The sequence below is a fragment of the Aphis gossypii genome, chromosome 1 (genome assembly GCF_020184175.1).
Source record: "Aphis gossypii isolate Hap1 chromosome 1, ASM2018417v2, whole genome shotgun sequence".
In the NCBI taxonomy this organism is placed as follows: domain Eukaryota; kingdom Metazoa; phylum Arthropoda; class Insecta; order Hemiptera; family Aphididae; genus Aphis; species Aphis gossypii.
Window position 1 is genome coordinate 20,101,634 of NC_065530.1, and position 17,533 is coordinate 20,119,166.

The 17,533-nt window shown below is 27.9% G+C and overlaps 1 protein-coding gene across 3 annotated transcripts in view; it reads left to right on the forward strand.

The window, feature by feature from the left end:
* The window catches only part of LOC114126242 (serine-rich adhesin for platelets), a 238,023-nt gene that overhangs the window by 208,361 nt on the left and 12,129 nt on the right, over positions 1-17,533 (forward strand). For all 3 annotated transcript variants that reach the window (XM_050198246.1, XM_050198249.1, XM_050198248.1), the window contains exon 9: positions 10,586-10,765. In XM_050198246.1, coding sequence (XP_050054203.1) covers positions 10,586-10,765 — 180 coding nt within the window. The remainder of the gene's footprint in view (positions 1-10,585; positions 10,766-17,533) is intronic.

A 17,533-nucleotide genomic window follows, 5' to 3' on the forward strand; every position in this document is an offset into this window, starting at 1 on the left:
GGATGTGTTAATAACGGGAGTTAAGCCGGTTAATAAACACAAAAAAGAGGGTTCTTTTATTTTCGAACAGTTTAATTTTTCCCCTCGTGGTCCCCCAATCCAAGTTTTCACCGAACATTAAAAGAAACAAACACAAGTCGACGTTAAAAGTGTGTCACCATATGCCTTTAGGGTGGACTCTCAAAGTTTTTATTATACGTTCAGTAATTTTCGCAAAACAAATAATGTTTTAAGATAATATCGTACCGTTATACAATTGTTTTGAAAATATCTCTATTAAAATAAACGTTATTATTAACTATATTATCTTATTATTTTGTCTTTTACTATAACTCTCAATTATTATCCGAACGAGAATATAAACAACTTTTACAAACTAATTTATGTGTGCGTTAGTACTTGATTATTTTTATTTCAAAATTATACCAATAACATTTTAAGATGGATGTACATATTCAACGAAAAATAACAGTCTTTTCCTTGTCAAAAATAATATTATAATATTGAAATTAACTTCAAAAATTTAAATTATCATCTGTGCTCGAATTTATTTGAAGCGCAGACAGACAGAACTCCTCTATTTTTTTTTCATATTTGTTAGTATCATATTCTTAATCATAATAAACAATATTTTGAAATTTTTGTGCTAAATATTATATTTATGTACCCAAATTAAATATGATAAATTATACAACTTATTAATATTATAAAAGGCTATGAAATAAAATAAAATTAAAATAGATACTAATTAATAAGCATTTAATTAATAAAAATGTGCTTAAAATGCTAATAAATCAGTTTAATGTTCAAAAAAATTATTTTTGTCTTTCATAAGTAGTCTTTATTGGCATACTATTGTTTGTTGTAATTATTTGCTTAAGGGTTTATGGTCGAGAATGTTTGAGTGCAATAATTTTAAGAAACGCTAATTTTTTCAAGTTTAAGAGTTAGATTTGTTCACTTTAGACACTGATTGTTATTATAATTTTCCCATTGATATTGACTAAAACTATAGCTATTTTTAGAATAATCTTGATTCATTTATTAAATTATAGTTGCAACTGGTATACACGAGAATTTTTAGGTAATAATAGTTACAGAATTACTCGTATAAAAAACAAAATTTAAGACCACAATAAGAGACTTTAATATATTATTATTTCATAAAAATATTCATTAAATTCAAAACTAACTTAATGTTCCCACAAGAACGTTGATGTAATAAAATTGTATTTGTTTGGTTATAAAAAAAAAAAAAAACAATAATGATTTGTATTCAAAATATTGATGTGAATTTTATACCTATAATATTAAAACTTAAAAAACTATAATACCTATCAATTAAATCAATAGTCTAATGTTAATCATTAAAGCATACAAATATAATATCATTTATAATAAAATTAAATCGTTAATAAATGCTTTTAAGTAGATCTAAAGTGAGTTTTGAACATACAAAACGTAAGTTATGATTTATTACACAAAAAAAACTATTTATCTCGAAACGTCATGTACTTTCATTCCCGGTAGACGTTTGATTTTATCGTGATACAAGTCTTCTTTTCATTTATAAACACTATTGTTTTCACTTTTGATCAAAATTATTTCCATACGGATAATCATCGATAATATAAAACATTCATTTGCGAAACAAAAGCCGTCCACTGCCATATTACACCAATCACCAACACCCCACCACACGTGTCTACTTAAATCATTGTTCTAGAGAGAAATATAGATCCAATTACGAATGAACGCCATCGACGGTATATTTTATGGAATGTGTATATTTAAAATATTTAAATTATTATTATACTATACAACACACAATCCTAGGTATTTCGCTTTCAATATGCAAACGCTCGACACCGGTAATTTTATATTATTTATGAGTATATATAGTATAGAGAAATTGAATAAAGAGCTCATTGATACGAATTATTTTTGTATGATCAATAAAGGATGGATAATAATAATATATTCGTTAATTTAAACCCCTAAAGGGTATCAAAAATGTTCGTAAATACATTAAAGTGAAAAAAAATAATCATGCATATACCTACCTGCTACGCTCTGCTTTCATTTCGTTGGTATTTTTTACCATGCCGGTGGAAGTACTCGAATAATAAACGTGAGCACCACTTGACTTAAAAGTATTTAAAATCAATAAATTATTAAATAGCTACCCAATTGTTTTGTACAGCTAAATTTTTTTATTAAAAAAAAAAAAACAACCTCTATATTTTAAAATATTTTGTTTATATTCACTGCCTATTAAAAAAAATATGTTCAATATATTGAGACTAACGTAAAAATTAAATTTTAATTTAAATTAAAACTAATCCAAAACGCACAAAAATTAACATTTAACGAAATCGAATAATGAGTAATGATTGATGATAAATGGACAATGGTAATAAATACATAATATTATAATATTATAAAATGAACGTTTTTTAATAAATTTACGTAATAACGATATCGAGTGTTTTTCTTGTACATTTCGTGCAAATTATCTATCTTTGATAATTGATAATTTAATACGACTAGAGGTTCAATTTGCAAAATACCTCACTGTTTTTTTGAAAAATCTCTTCAACTTTCAAATAAACCTTATGTTGGTACCGCTCGTTTTCAAATGTAATGATTTATCATTGACCTCACGTCCATCGATAACCCCGTCGCTACAGTTTTTCCTTCATAAAGTTGTATCAAACTTTTCAATTTTATCGGTTTGCCCAGAAAATCATTAATATAATAGGCGTGTCGATACATTATAATATAATATTATGTAAGTATTTAAATCGTCTAAACGTCTAATTTTAATATAGGTGCCTAGCTATAATACAAACGCAATGAATTACTGGACGACTTAAGTACACCCGACGTACAAAATGACAGCGCGGGGGAAGGGTGTAGGAAATTTCCATATAAAATACTAGAGTGTGCACCTCTTGATGCATAAACGGTATCGTCCCCGCTGCCGAGCATCGCCTAATAACAATATAATGTTGTATTTTATGCACATTGTATAGAGATTCAAGTGCTTCGGGTTGTGGTGGCACGTCTTGGCGTTCATATAGGTGTCTACAATCCCAATATTGTGCGCAAACGGAGGGACAGCTGGCGATGTCCTCTGAGAACGGACGTTCAAAAAATTATCGTTATATTTTCATCCGTGTATAATAAGACGTTTCTCCGGGATCGGATAAGCATAGAACCGGTCCAATTGTTTTGGTCACGTTCGATAAATGACCAAAACAGTTAACCTTTCCAATGGGTATAACGCACGTCGGCAATAATAAAAATAATGCTCGGAAATACTTTCGAGTGGCCGAACCGGTTCCGATGTACGCCTTCGGGTCAAAGGTTTAGCATTCACACACGGCGGGGTCGGACCCTTATTGGATTTTCGCGCCGCCTCGTTTAAATAAGTTTTTATTGTCATTCATAAGCCTCTTGCATTCATACACATCAGAATTACAGAAAGAAGGCAGTCCCTATAATATGTTAATATATCATTGGTCGTTTATTTTGAGTATTTTTTTTTTCCTTTGACCTACAATAACAGCATCCGAGTGTGTCGGAGTAGATATCAGAAGTAGTAGTAAAGAAAAATCGACGCTATAAATAAAAGATAAACATTCTCAGGTTCTGGCGAATAAAAAATATATACGGAGGGTGTTTGTATAGCAGTCCTAGGGGGTATGCGATTGTGTGTTCCACAATCTAAGTAATGCATTTATTGATGGAGGATTACACGTCGTTTGCGCTGATGATAAATTAGATCAGTTACATTATACGAGTTCAAAATTATACATTTCTCAACTGTGACTAATATTGACATTGACAAAGTGCATTATTATTACGATCAAGGATAAATAATACACGTTGCTCTTACAACTAATTGCCAAGGAAGAAACAAAATATATATTTTACTAATAAAAACATTATTTTTAAATGTATTTGTACAAGAAAAAAAAATATATATAGCACATACTTGAATTATATAAATTACAGTATTATGTTATATAACGAACTGTCTGATTATTTTAAGAATGATAAAAAAACCAGAAAATGTAAACGTTTTGTATATTATCTTACCACAATTTTCACAACACTTCACGATACTTAATAATTATTGTACAACAACAGTATAAACAATATAAATGCACATAATCGAAATTCAGTTTTTGATCAAATCTTTTTTTTTTAAATAAATTCAACTGCAGCGTAGACAATAATAATTTAGTTACACGTGCAAACGAGCTGTTTACAATCTTATTAGTCTATAATATAGGATAGGTATATTACTATTATATTTCGGCTGTCTGTATTTAAATTGTGCGGTTTGATGGCAACAGTCATCAGCCCTATAATCGAATAAACTATAAGTGTAAAAATCGTTTCGCCCGTACGCGGTAATGTCACGAAACGGAAGACACGATTTTCCGAGCTGGTATACACAACGAACCGTATTCTGTGGCCTGTGCGCATAATAATATAGGACGTATATTATGTATAATTAATGTCGCATAAGCCGATGCCACGTTTCGCTAATACTTCCCGTCGGAATCATGAAAATGCCTTTAATCGGCTTATACCTAACCTGTACGTATATATGATTTACTGCCACCACACAAAGACAATGATTGATCGTACCGTCTACTTACGCAGACCTATATAATGTAATAATAATAATAAAATAAGTATTGTCAATTAGAAGTTGATACAAAACTGCAGACGTTTCACGGTGAATCTGTAAAAGCGACGCCAAATAGAGTATAATGATTTTTCAAACAAAATTATTTAAAATTTACAGACTCTCCCGCGCTATAGGTAATAATGTTATTATCATACGTCAAGTTGTCAAAGACTAAATGTATTATGTTCTTTTCACTATTAAATAACTTCAAGGGGTTTCCAAATGCATATTGAAACAAACCTAATTAGATAAGTATTACACTATTGTGTGATAATTTAACAATGATGGAAATGTACTATTGTAAACAATTAAATATAAAACATTTTAATACGTTTATATTAGACGAATATTGGAATATATTTTTATATGATTTTGCAATTTTCTAAATCTTGAAATCTTTTTTAGATAAAATCAAAAATCTTTAAAATAAAAACAAAATAATATTATATGCTCTTTGTGAGTTCAAAGGAGAAATATAAAGATAAATTGCTCGAACAAAAAAAAAATACTAGCTATCAAGTATACACATCTTTCAAACGATTGAATAAAACTGCTTATACTAAACAATGTCAATTTTTAAGAGCCTGTATAAGTTACTGAATGGCTCGCGTACATATTACACTGTCATTCTTTCGTGGTTATTTAAATAAAAAATATTTTGATAGACATTTAATTCAAAACATAAAAATATATTTAGCATATTTAAGCACTTTGTGACCTTATTCGTATTTGTTTGAGAACTTTCGCTGTTTTAGATGTGTTCAAGTTTTGAACACATTGGCGTAGCTACGGTTTTTGCATTTTTAGACTATGTTTAGTGTATGTGTATATATTAAAAAACTACCTTTAAATTTAAAAAAAAAACTTTTTACTTAAAAAGTGACTTTGCCACAATATCTGTCCCTCGACAGCGAGAGTAAACTTTTTTATGATTTTGTTTTATTTGCGACCAAAACTATTATAATTTACTACCCATCGTATAGTTTCAATGTTTTTTCTTCGTATATTTTGTAAACCAGACAAACAAAAAAAAAAACCTTTTCACAGTTATCTTTACCTTAAATATTCATATACAAATATAAAACAAAATCAATAAAATATACATAAAATTGATAAATTACCTATATTATTCTCTAACGAAAAAAAATATTTCTAATAATAGTTTTTTTTTATTTTTATAAATTGTAATAACATTTTAATTACTAACATTGTGTATGCATATTACATATTTATCTAGTGGCATAATAGTGAAACGATAAATATTGTATAATATATACTATTTAATAAATCATTATCATTTGAAATTATTGTATAAGCGTGAAAAGTTTAAATTGAAATAAATCAGCAAGTTCGTATAATTCAGCAGACCGAAAACGAGCGCAACTAACCATACAAACTCTTCTCAAAATATAATACATATAAAGTGCAATTGTCTGTGTTGGTGTGTTTTATTTTATAGCACTCGCTATGAGTTTTTCAAGTTCTCCGAAAAATATTAGAGCATTTAATTTATCGTTTTAGTGTTGCTCGAGTAGTATAGGTATCCCGGTGCAATGGGTCGCGTATTTGCGTCCGACAACTTATTATTTTTATTTTGGCACCGCGCATATAATAAGATTTAATTTTTTTTTTTTTTTTTGTTACGACTATTATAATATAGGACAGGTATTACCCGCTTATCGGAGGTCGTATTGTTTTTGTTTTTGTTTCTTCACCCTCTGCTACGCGTGTTAAGCACACCACACGCCTGAGTTATGTGCTAGCCCCGTCCGACTATCTCGAAGGTATTTTTTCCCGACCGCAATTTATTTGGCACGTCCGCAGCTATACGCGACCAATGAATCTTAACGCGCCACCGCCACCACCTCCACTTCCGACCGTAAAACGGAATTTACAATTTCTGGGCGACACGCGGAGAAACAGTTGAAAATTTATACGCTGACGGGAAAATTTGGAAGGTAGTTTCTAACCATGTATAATACGCTTTAGATCATCATGGTGGCTATATAGATAATAATATGGGGGTGAGTGGGTGTGGTCGTTTAACGACGAAACGGGTAGAGTGAAAAATAAAGGAGAAAGAAAAGTACCACCTACCTACTCAGTGTATGGAATAAAAACGTTTTAAGACCAATTTCTTCTTTTCGTAGATCAAACGCACCCTTATTGTTCGTTATCCGCCACCCGCCACCGCGTGACCCTATACGTTCAGTGATAGGGTTACTCGGAGGGTTTAATCACATGCGTGGGCGTCGTCTTTTCAACGTCTAGTAGTGTTTTTTCCTCCCCCTCTATCTTTAAATGTCATCTTCGTAAGGAGGTGGGGAGTGAATTAAAATTTCAAAACCTTAACCGTTTTCGGGGATCTAGTTCAGTTTTGAGCATGGACCAGTGGATCACGTATCAATATCCTGACGGGTACAGCTACTACACCAATAACAATAATTGCAATTACAACAATTACGGTTACGACTATAACCATGCCAACTACCAGTATCCCGAGGTAAAAACACACACCCGCACACAAACGCACTTACTCGCAGACATTATTATTGTTATATTATATTATTATTTGTACTTGGTACCGTAATAATAATAATTATTATTATTTGTAGATCGATTATGCTAAAATTGTTTATTATTAGAACACGACATATTGCTTTAGTTATTAAGACTTAGACTTTTGTACCGATGTAAAACTAATCTGTTCTTATTTATTATTATTATATTATTATTATGAAAACACTGGAAATAATAAAGTTATATTAGTTTGTCGCCAAACACTGTTCAAAACGTTGTGCTTATTATTTTTACTCTTAGTGTATATTATATTATAATAGTTACTATTTACAACAAATCTAGTGATTAATTATTTGAATAATATTTATTTGAATTACATACTTTTATTATTGGATGTATTCTTTTTATGATAAAGCTATGTAAAACAGTAAAAAATAATCAAGTAGATTACCTACATAAACATTTGTTTTATATTACATCGTTATTATACAAATTTATTTACTACAATGTTATAATTTTTCGTTTTGTTTTTGTATTATTGCTACACGAGTAATATAGTATGAGTATTGAGTAATGATGAATTATTAGTAGATTTTTGTCCCCAATGTAATGAGTATTAATTTTTGCCGTTAAACCAAATATATCAAAGCATAATAATTTAAAATCGATAGTAATATTTTGTTTCGAACCATTATAATGGTTTTAATTTTAATAGCAATAGCAATAGCTTGCCATCCATTTTCAGAGATCGTTCTTTTGAAAGTGGAATTATAGAATATTAACCTACATTATTATTTAAATGTATCGCCTAAATATAAACATTATTGTTTTTATTGATTTATTTTTAGGAATTTAAATTATAACATAAATAACAATTTATTTAAATTTATTTTTAACAACGTCATAAATATATTATTTTATTTATTATTTCTTAAGAAAAAAATTATTTTACACCAACTTAAATTGTAATAAGAAAATTAAATTTATTCTAAGACAAGTTTAATCTAACAAATCAAATTTCAAGTACAATTTTTTGTCAAATCAACATTTTTTAAAGTTTCTCGGAAAAAAGTTTCATTTTAACAAAACAAAGCTACGTCAAATTACTACGTACCCTTACTATTTTTTTTTTAAATTGCAAAATAAAATGAACATTTTATCAAAAAATATTGACCTTTGGATTCTACAAAAACGCTTTTCTTTATAAAAAAAATATTATTATTATCATGGTGCTGTATTTTCTACTCAGCGTTTTAACAAAAAACAATAGCAACCTATATAATTAATGTACGTTACACATTTATAATATATTTGAATGGTTCGATTTTAATTTATAATAATAATGACTATTATTATTATTATTATTACTATTACCATTTGGTAAAAATGTAACTTATTATACATCGGTAGTGAGCTTAGAAAAAAAGACTCACAACGTTTCGGTGAAACAAATTATTGAGTTTATTTTTCAATAAATATTTAATGGGTTTTATATTTTTATATTTGGTTATAAATTATATGCAAGTACGAGTCTGTCAAATAATATTAATAACAATATAGCTAATCAATGCTTCGATGTATTTTGTTCGACAGCAAAATGAATACGGCCGACGGCCAAAACACATTTAATATTTTATTTTTCAGAATATCTCTAGTCTCCTAATAAACCTAAATAGTTAATTCACCACGATTGTTATTGTAACTGACACACTCTGTTGCGTACATTGTATTATTAATAACTAATAAGACGTACACTTTTACCCTATTTTATATTATAATAATATTTTAGGCGTGTCCACAACTTTTTATTATTGTCGTCTCCGTATATATTATTATAAATAATAACATGTAAACGTTATTTGCAGTACGATGAGTACAAGCGTTGTTTCGTTATTCCACCGCATCGTGTATCGCCCGAGTCTTAACCCCGTCCCGTACACGACATTCAGCCCGTTTTCAAAATCTTCATCTACCCATTTCTGTATACGTTTCTATACATTTCTATATAGTTATATACCTATACCTATGTAGTGGGAAAAACGAGCGCAGGCGAAAAGAGCTTTTCGTCGAGCGACTATTGAATTAAAACCTCTCGCGTTCATTGTCGTCGAAATCCAATTAGTCGCACCTCCGGCGACGACGGCGGCGATTGGCGGTGGATGCGATGGTGTGGGAAGGCTGTTTTTTCGACGGGCTTTCGGAATAATAATAATAATTTAATTTCGATTTAAACGGGATGGTGCGTTCGTTTAGGTCGGGAGTAGAAAGCGGAGTGGAGTTTTCCGGTTAAACTCATACACCGAACGATTTTCTACTACTAAACCCCGTAAACGAGGCACGGACGATGACGATTGAACATTTTCCATTTTTTCTCCCTTCTTTTCGGCTTTTTACATTATGTTTACCGAACGAACAAAATATATTATAATATATAGTTTGCGCAAAATAATGACACGTTTTTCATTGTTGGGCGTGGGCACCGTTCTTCAGTGATATTCCGACAGTTTGAAAAAAAATATATAATAAAGACTGTTCTTTTATAAAAAAATACGAGAGGTGGGAAAATAATTACTATAGGTACATATTTTCACAGGCGTATTATTACTTTATATTATAATATATACATGTAATTTTTAAAACCATCATAATAATAAAAAATTGTCTTTTGTTTCGTCAATTTAACTTTTCTTATTACTTTTTACTCAACATTATCATTGTGAAAAAAATGTATTTTATTCATAAATAAGATGAAACAATCATATTTATATCTCAGTAATAGATTATAGGCATCTAACTATCAAAAATATTTTAATGCAGAACTGCAATAAAAACAGCCTCAAGTAGTGGTTTTTTCATATTAAACAATACCTAACTATAAAAAAAGTTGTTGATTTTTATTATTACGAACAATAATTATTATAACGATAAATAATATAATGTTTAATACAATTTTAAAATTTCCAACTTTCCAATCGCTCATTTTTATGTTTATTCAAAAAAACACATTTAATTAATTGAAGTTTCTATTAATATATATATAATATATAAATACTACAAGTTAAAATAAATTACAACGACGTGAAATAATGTAGAATCTATAAACATATGATTTATATTATGCAATTTGACTAAAATACTAAAATGTCATGTGCTGCAAAAATAAAATAATTTGTGTTTGTATTTTACCTAGGTATAGTTATTATCGTACATATCGTTATAATGTTACAAACATAACCAACGATTCCGTCAGTTTTTTGTCCGTTAATTTTTAGTCAATATATTATGCGCTTTCTATAATAAGCAAATTACGGTGACTTATGTTAGTTGACTAATAATATCATGATATACTTTTCCTTTTAGACCTCAAACGGCCCAACAGACTCGGCAAACAACAAACAACAGCACTCACAACCCGCTGCCGTTGCAGTGCAACCTAAACCAGAACAAAAGCCCGTGGAATGTAACCTGTGCCATCGAAAGTTTAAAAACGTACCAGCTCTAAATGGACACATGAGATTGCACGGAGGATACTTTAAAAAGGTCAGTAGTTTTATTTGTGTGCATGTACGTTATTTTGACTCGACGCGTTACCTGCGCTGTGTACACAATATAAATATTATATTCTTTAACACATAATTCTAAGTACCAACGTGTTTGATACGAAATTCAGTACAAATATATGTATTTCACTCAAACGTATTCCGTAATGTAAATTAAAAACGTAATAATAATATAAAAGCAAATACATTTTCAATTTGTACGCTTACAGAATCAAAGTTTTTGAATATTCATTCTAAAATTAAAATAATTATATAGTCGATACAATTTTCATTAGAAACTGTCGACGACGTTTATTCTTTACTATATTTGTATTATTATGTTAAATAAAAAAATTAATTTGTAATTCAATTTGCAGGATATAGTTAAATTAATTTTGGTATTAAACGAATTTCGTTTTTATTTTACATTTTTTATGAAATATAATACACGTGATTATTAATATTATACTGGTATATACGAGTAGGTTGTAAGTTTATTTACGTAAGAAATTATAATTTCGAGTTAAAACAGTTGGGTGGAGTTCAACTTTTTGTATACAAATGCTTTGTATGTACAGTACCCTTCGTACTGTCAAAATGACATATACACTCTAATTTCCAGCAACATGCGTTTTTTCCTACTGTACTACCCAGTCCCGGCAGTTAGATTTGACCCGTAATAAAGATTTTTTCCCTCTCTCACTTCCCCAGAAAATTTATCCCGCCTTCTGGTTCACTAATTAACGTACAACCGAAATTTTAACCAATTATCTCCACTAGCTCGGAAATCCCGAAAGGTTTAACGAGACGTGAGTTCGATCAATGGGAAATACCAAACGAGAGGAAAACACGGTTTCGGGGTGGGATGGAAACCATGCGCATATCCAAATTGAATTTTTCATTTACAAGGCTTCACACTTTCCTGGATTCAGTTTGAATCGGGGTGAGGAGGAAGGGGCCAGACAGTTATCCGATGTTCAAAGAGATAGAGTATGACAAAGAGATCTATGATAACGTTTCTAAAAGAGATTATCGACGATGACTTCAAAAGAATTGTTTTTGTGTACTCGTATATGGATGTAGGTATGTCGCATATATAATAAATGTGTATACTGCGCTTATGTATATGTTTATGTACAAACATATATTATGTATAGCACTGTAGCTAAACTAAGTCCTAAACAGTACCAAATTGAGAACTCGATTAATTGAGAACCAATCGAATCACTATAACTACTTAGTATAATTAATAAATATGATTAATTATTATTTCATTGTGAATTATAAGATCAATCAATATTACTTGCAGACTTCAAAATATAAAATCAGTTCAATAACCGAGTGAGGTATAATTTACAAATATATACGGAACTTCGATTTATAATTTCGTACATTTATCTTAACATTGTTTTTGCTTAGGTTTTTCTGTTTTATTTTTTATAATATAAATTATAAATAAATACATTTATCAATATAATGCCAGATAAAATGTAAACATACCATATTGGAAAAATACATACAAATAACACAATATCAAAATAACTAAAATTATAAGTGATTACTATTATAAATATCTAATGACTCATAGATCCATTAAATTTTCTGCAGATCAAAATTCTTAATTTGACAACATGTGAATACATAATATTATAAATTTATAAATTGTTGTCATTTTGTAAAACAATGTGAACGTTTGTGTTATTAAATACAATATCTACTAATTATTATTTAATTTTTTATTCCTCATATAATATGTGCATTATACTTAGGCATTAAGCATATTTTTCTTTTAAAGACAAATTCATAAAATAAGCGATACATTAAAATCTAATCAAATTATTAGCTGATTATCTAGCAACTTGATGTACCTATTATCAACTAAAAAAATCACCTACAAATCTCATATTTTTTCAAATTTTTTTCAATATACCTAGTGTTATAACTTTAATATTGTCTTTAAATAATTTTAATAATTGTGAATGTGACGTATAAATTTTTCGCATTATAATATTATTTAATTTTTAATATTAATACATTTATACGTTATACATAGAATTATTTATTTTGTTAATAAATGTACAATAATATTGTACTATCATATTTTAAATTTTTAACATCTCAAATACCGGATTTGAATACATCCACAACATAAACTGGTTTTTCAATTTGTCGAAGCCAAAATATAAATAAACAAATGATTTTAAAAAAATGAAATATTAAATTTATATTTTTAAATTTAAAAAAAAACATGAAAATAATTACACTCATTTTTACGAAATAATATTAACTTCTCTCTATTTGTAAATTTTCTTGAATGAATTTCAAACATGAATCTCATAATGGAAAATTCTGCATAAATCAATACCAGAACGGGAAGTCTAGTCCCTCACTCTATTTAGTTATATAATTAGTTTTGCCTATTGGTATATAAAAAAAATTGAGCGACTAGATGTACACACTACACGTTAAATCAATTAACAACGAAAACTATTATCATAAACAACCCTTTTACAAGTCGGGTCATGTCTGCGAACATATACATATAAGTACACTTGTTTACATTATATAGAATATATATATATGTATGTATGGTATTATGCTTATTTAGGTACCTACTAATCTATATATGAACAAATAACGTGCAATGCAGTGTTATATGCGTGCTTCGAGTCTGTACCTGTCCCAATACACATCGCCACATACTCGTGTATATATATATATATATAATATAATATGTATATATCCTTAAGGAAACATAACACAGAGGTTTCCTGCAGAGACGTAACGAGTAACTGAAAACCAATTTGAATATTTTCCACGACGGCCGGAAATGTTTTACAAAGAAACGGATATTTACATTGAACACTCAATCAAACTTTCGTATTTACACTGACGTACTCGGCGAACAAATCACTTTGTGTTTACGAACGTCGTTTCTTAGGTTTTTGAAGGAAAATAACCTTTTTCTTCTTTGATCTCGTTTCAGAGTATACTGCATTAAAAGCGGGAGTTTCCCATCCCTTTTTATTACTATTATTATATATACATTTTTTTTGTCATGACAATTATTCACCTCTAAGGCAGACGGTTTTATTTAATAAATTATGTCGTAGCTAAGGACTAAAAAGGAGATATTGCCGTCATATTACTTTTTCTTTTTTTGCTTTTCATTAAATTAGAAAAATGCGTTCACAAAAAAAGTTACAAACTGCAATAAGAAAATAAATGTATGTTATATGTTTTAAATTAAATTACAAAATAAATGATGTTTACTATTTTAGAAACATTCTCATTTTTGGAAAAAAATTAAATAAATAGAGTGAGATTGCTATCGTTTTTTAATTTCGTAATGTGTACTGTGTTTTGAAGACGCCTAGGGTCATACTTTTCACAGAAATCTTTGTCTTTCATTCATGTACAACGACTAAAAGATTATTTTTCCCCATCGCTCATATATTATAATACATAATATTCACCACAAAATGATTTTCATTTCTGAATAGTTATTGTATAAATCAAAAGTAATATAGGATATTAAATATTGAACATTTCTGTGTCATTAATGTTAAGAAAAATATGTTGTATAACTGATTCTACAACATTATATGATTAAACCCAGTTCATTAATGATACTCGTCTTTACAGTAAATAATATTATTATTTAAATAAAACATTCAAAAAACAATTAATTAGAATAAACAATTAAGATATTGTGAGTCGTTTTTAATTAATTTATATTATATTATTATGATTCTTAGATTTTTATTTTGGTCCATAAAAAATTTTACTTCGCTTTTAAGTTGTTTCCAAACAATTTATGTTACTAACTAATAACTTTTTTACTAATTTAGAAATGTTTTATTTTTAAATAGTAATTTACACTGAGTTTTTTTGGACAATGTTAAAAATTTACGAGTTAGAAATTAAAGCCTGATTGCTAAACTTTGTGATCAATAGGATTCATTTACGACTTATTCCGAAACTTACATGACATTATTATTAAAAAAAAGTAAATATAGCGAGAGAATAGGTCTGAGTTCTTGATTGGAAACAGTAAAAAAATGACTTTGTTGTAAACGTAGTTTAAGAGTAGTATTTAAAGTAAATATTTAAATTTTCAACAGATCTTTCAGAAAAAGTTGTAGTCTTCATGAATAAGGTATAAGAATACACATATACTCATAGATTAAATATAACTATAGACAAACGTAAAAATTGTGTTCAATATTATAATTAAATTAATGTTAATAATGGATTGATTTCCGTTGTATAATAATATATGATTTATATTGAAAATATAGACGAGATATCTAAATTTTAAATTTATTTTTAGTTCTGTAAAATAGTTTTCAATATAATAGCAGGTACTCCATTTGAAATAATACACTTCTAATTTAATGTTATGGATACTTTAAATACTATTCCGACTGATTGCATAATATACATTTTAACTAAATATTCAACAATATAGAATAAAATATTATAAATTGTATTATTTTTATAAAACTAAAATACACCTTGTGAAATTAAAATTGGCCTATAACAATAAATTACAATAAAAAATTCTATCGATTTCGCGAATTATGTTTAAAACCTTAAGAATTGAAATTTGTATTAGATATTATATTAATAGGAAACTTACCCACATAAATTATACTTCTGAACATAAAATACATATTATACTTACAATACCTACATTATGCATGGCTATCTAATTTTTAACAATACCATAAATTAAATATATACCTATTGTATAGTGTAATAATTTACCAATAATATATAGATAGGTACGTAATCGATATTATTTTTATGGCAGATAATTCGAATTTTATTACTTTATTCCTCGCATCGCGTTAGGGAATTGATAAAATATAAGGTATTTTTTTTTCAATTATTGTCAGTCATTATTATCTTTGTGATAAAAAGTCCATTGGCAACCATATCAATATTCTATATACCCTCTAAATCTGCATATTATGCCATTCTATCAAGCACGCCCCTCCAAAACAAATCATTATTTAATCCCGACAGACCGCTATATTATAAAACCATATGCAGCGAGTGTTTGTCTGTGTGCATGTGTGTGGGTGAATGTGGGTGTATACGAGTATTTGTATAGGAGTACATAGTTTAATATCTGCCAGCCTTTTCCTCCCCTAATATTAATTACAGAAATGCCCCACACGTCCCTCCTGCTGCTGCCTTGTATCGGCAAGAAGTCCCAAAATGTTTTGCCATTACTTTGCCTTACTCCATCCCGGTCAACTGATTTATCATGTTGATTACTATAGGGGTTTAGTTGATGCAAAAACCGCAATGAACTATTTCGATCTCCAAAAAGGTGTCAGGCTGTGAGCAGGAGAGCCAGAGAAAAACTTCACTGGATTTTCCAAGGGTATAGTAAAATTTCCATTACACAAGAAAACAGACCCACAACTCCACCACATTCTCGAACACACAATGATTAATATCGTGATTGTGATTATAAAGTGTAAACCAACGGGTTTATTGTATAAACATATAGTAAGAAATCTGAATAAAAATGTATATAAAAACAGTTTAAATAATAATATTTTAATCATCATTTTTTTACACATAACTGTATTAACTATAGTTCTTATTTTGAAATATTTGAAATTTGGAATCAGATTAAATAAAATATTAGGTTAAGAACATTCAATATTAAATTGTTAAGATATAATTTATAAAGTTATTCAAATATTTGATTTGTGTTTATTTTTGTAATACCACTATAGATAGTTTATTCAAAGTAAAAAGCAATAAAAGAATTTTCGCAACAATATATAATTTTTAATACTGACTACTGATAATTAAACACGCTACTCTATTTGTATTGTATATCATGAGAATAATAATGTGTACCTACAATCTACATGGTACATGGTTAAATTATAATAATTAACAATAACAAAATTACAAAATATAAATTATAGAGAAACAATTTAAATATATGGCCAATAAAAAAACAATCAAATGAAAATATTTACCAATTCAACAAAAACTATTATGAGTACGTATAACAAATATTAAATCTGATATTTTTGTTGTACTATGCAAATCAGATTAAATGTATTATAAAATTACCAAAGAATTACAATAAATGTAATATTTTTTTTCCTATTAAATATATTAAACATTTTTAATTTTATTTTTCAAATCGAATTTAAGCATATTATATATTCACCAAAATGAATACAACTTTTAATAAATATAAATTTTTTTCATAGCTATTAAATTTAAATTACAATCTCAGTCATTAAATAATATAACTTTTTATCTAATAATGTAAATTAACTTCACTTACTTTTACTCCAGCAAACAGATTAATGATTTGGTCCATATCTGTGTTATTAGGTTATTCTTTTTCGATGTTAAACTAAGCAATACGTCTTGTCAAACGATTTTGTTTCATTAAATTTCTTAAATAAGTTTTCAAATAATTATTTATAACCATAGATTTATTATCTGTTTTAACAATTGTTATTTCTATAATTGATTTAGTAGGTATACATATTTTTTAATATGAAAAATATTAACAATTAAAAGTTAAAAATTAAAAAGCTATATAATTGTATACTTACATAGTATATGGTCAAAATAAAAATATTAATATTAATTAGTTTTTAATATTTAATACATTTTTAGTGGGTAGAAATCAAACAAAACAACCTCATATTTTTTCATATCTGTATCTTTCAAAATTCTCTTTTCTTTTGGGAAAATGGCCTTTTGATTTTATGATTTTAAT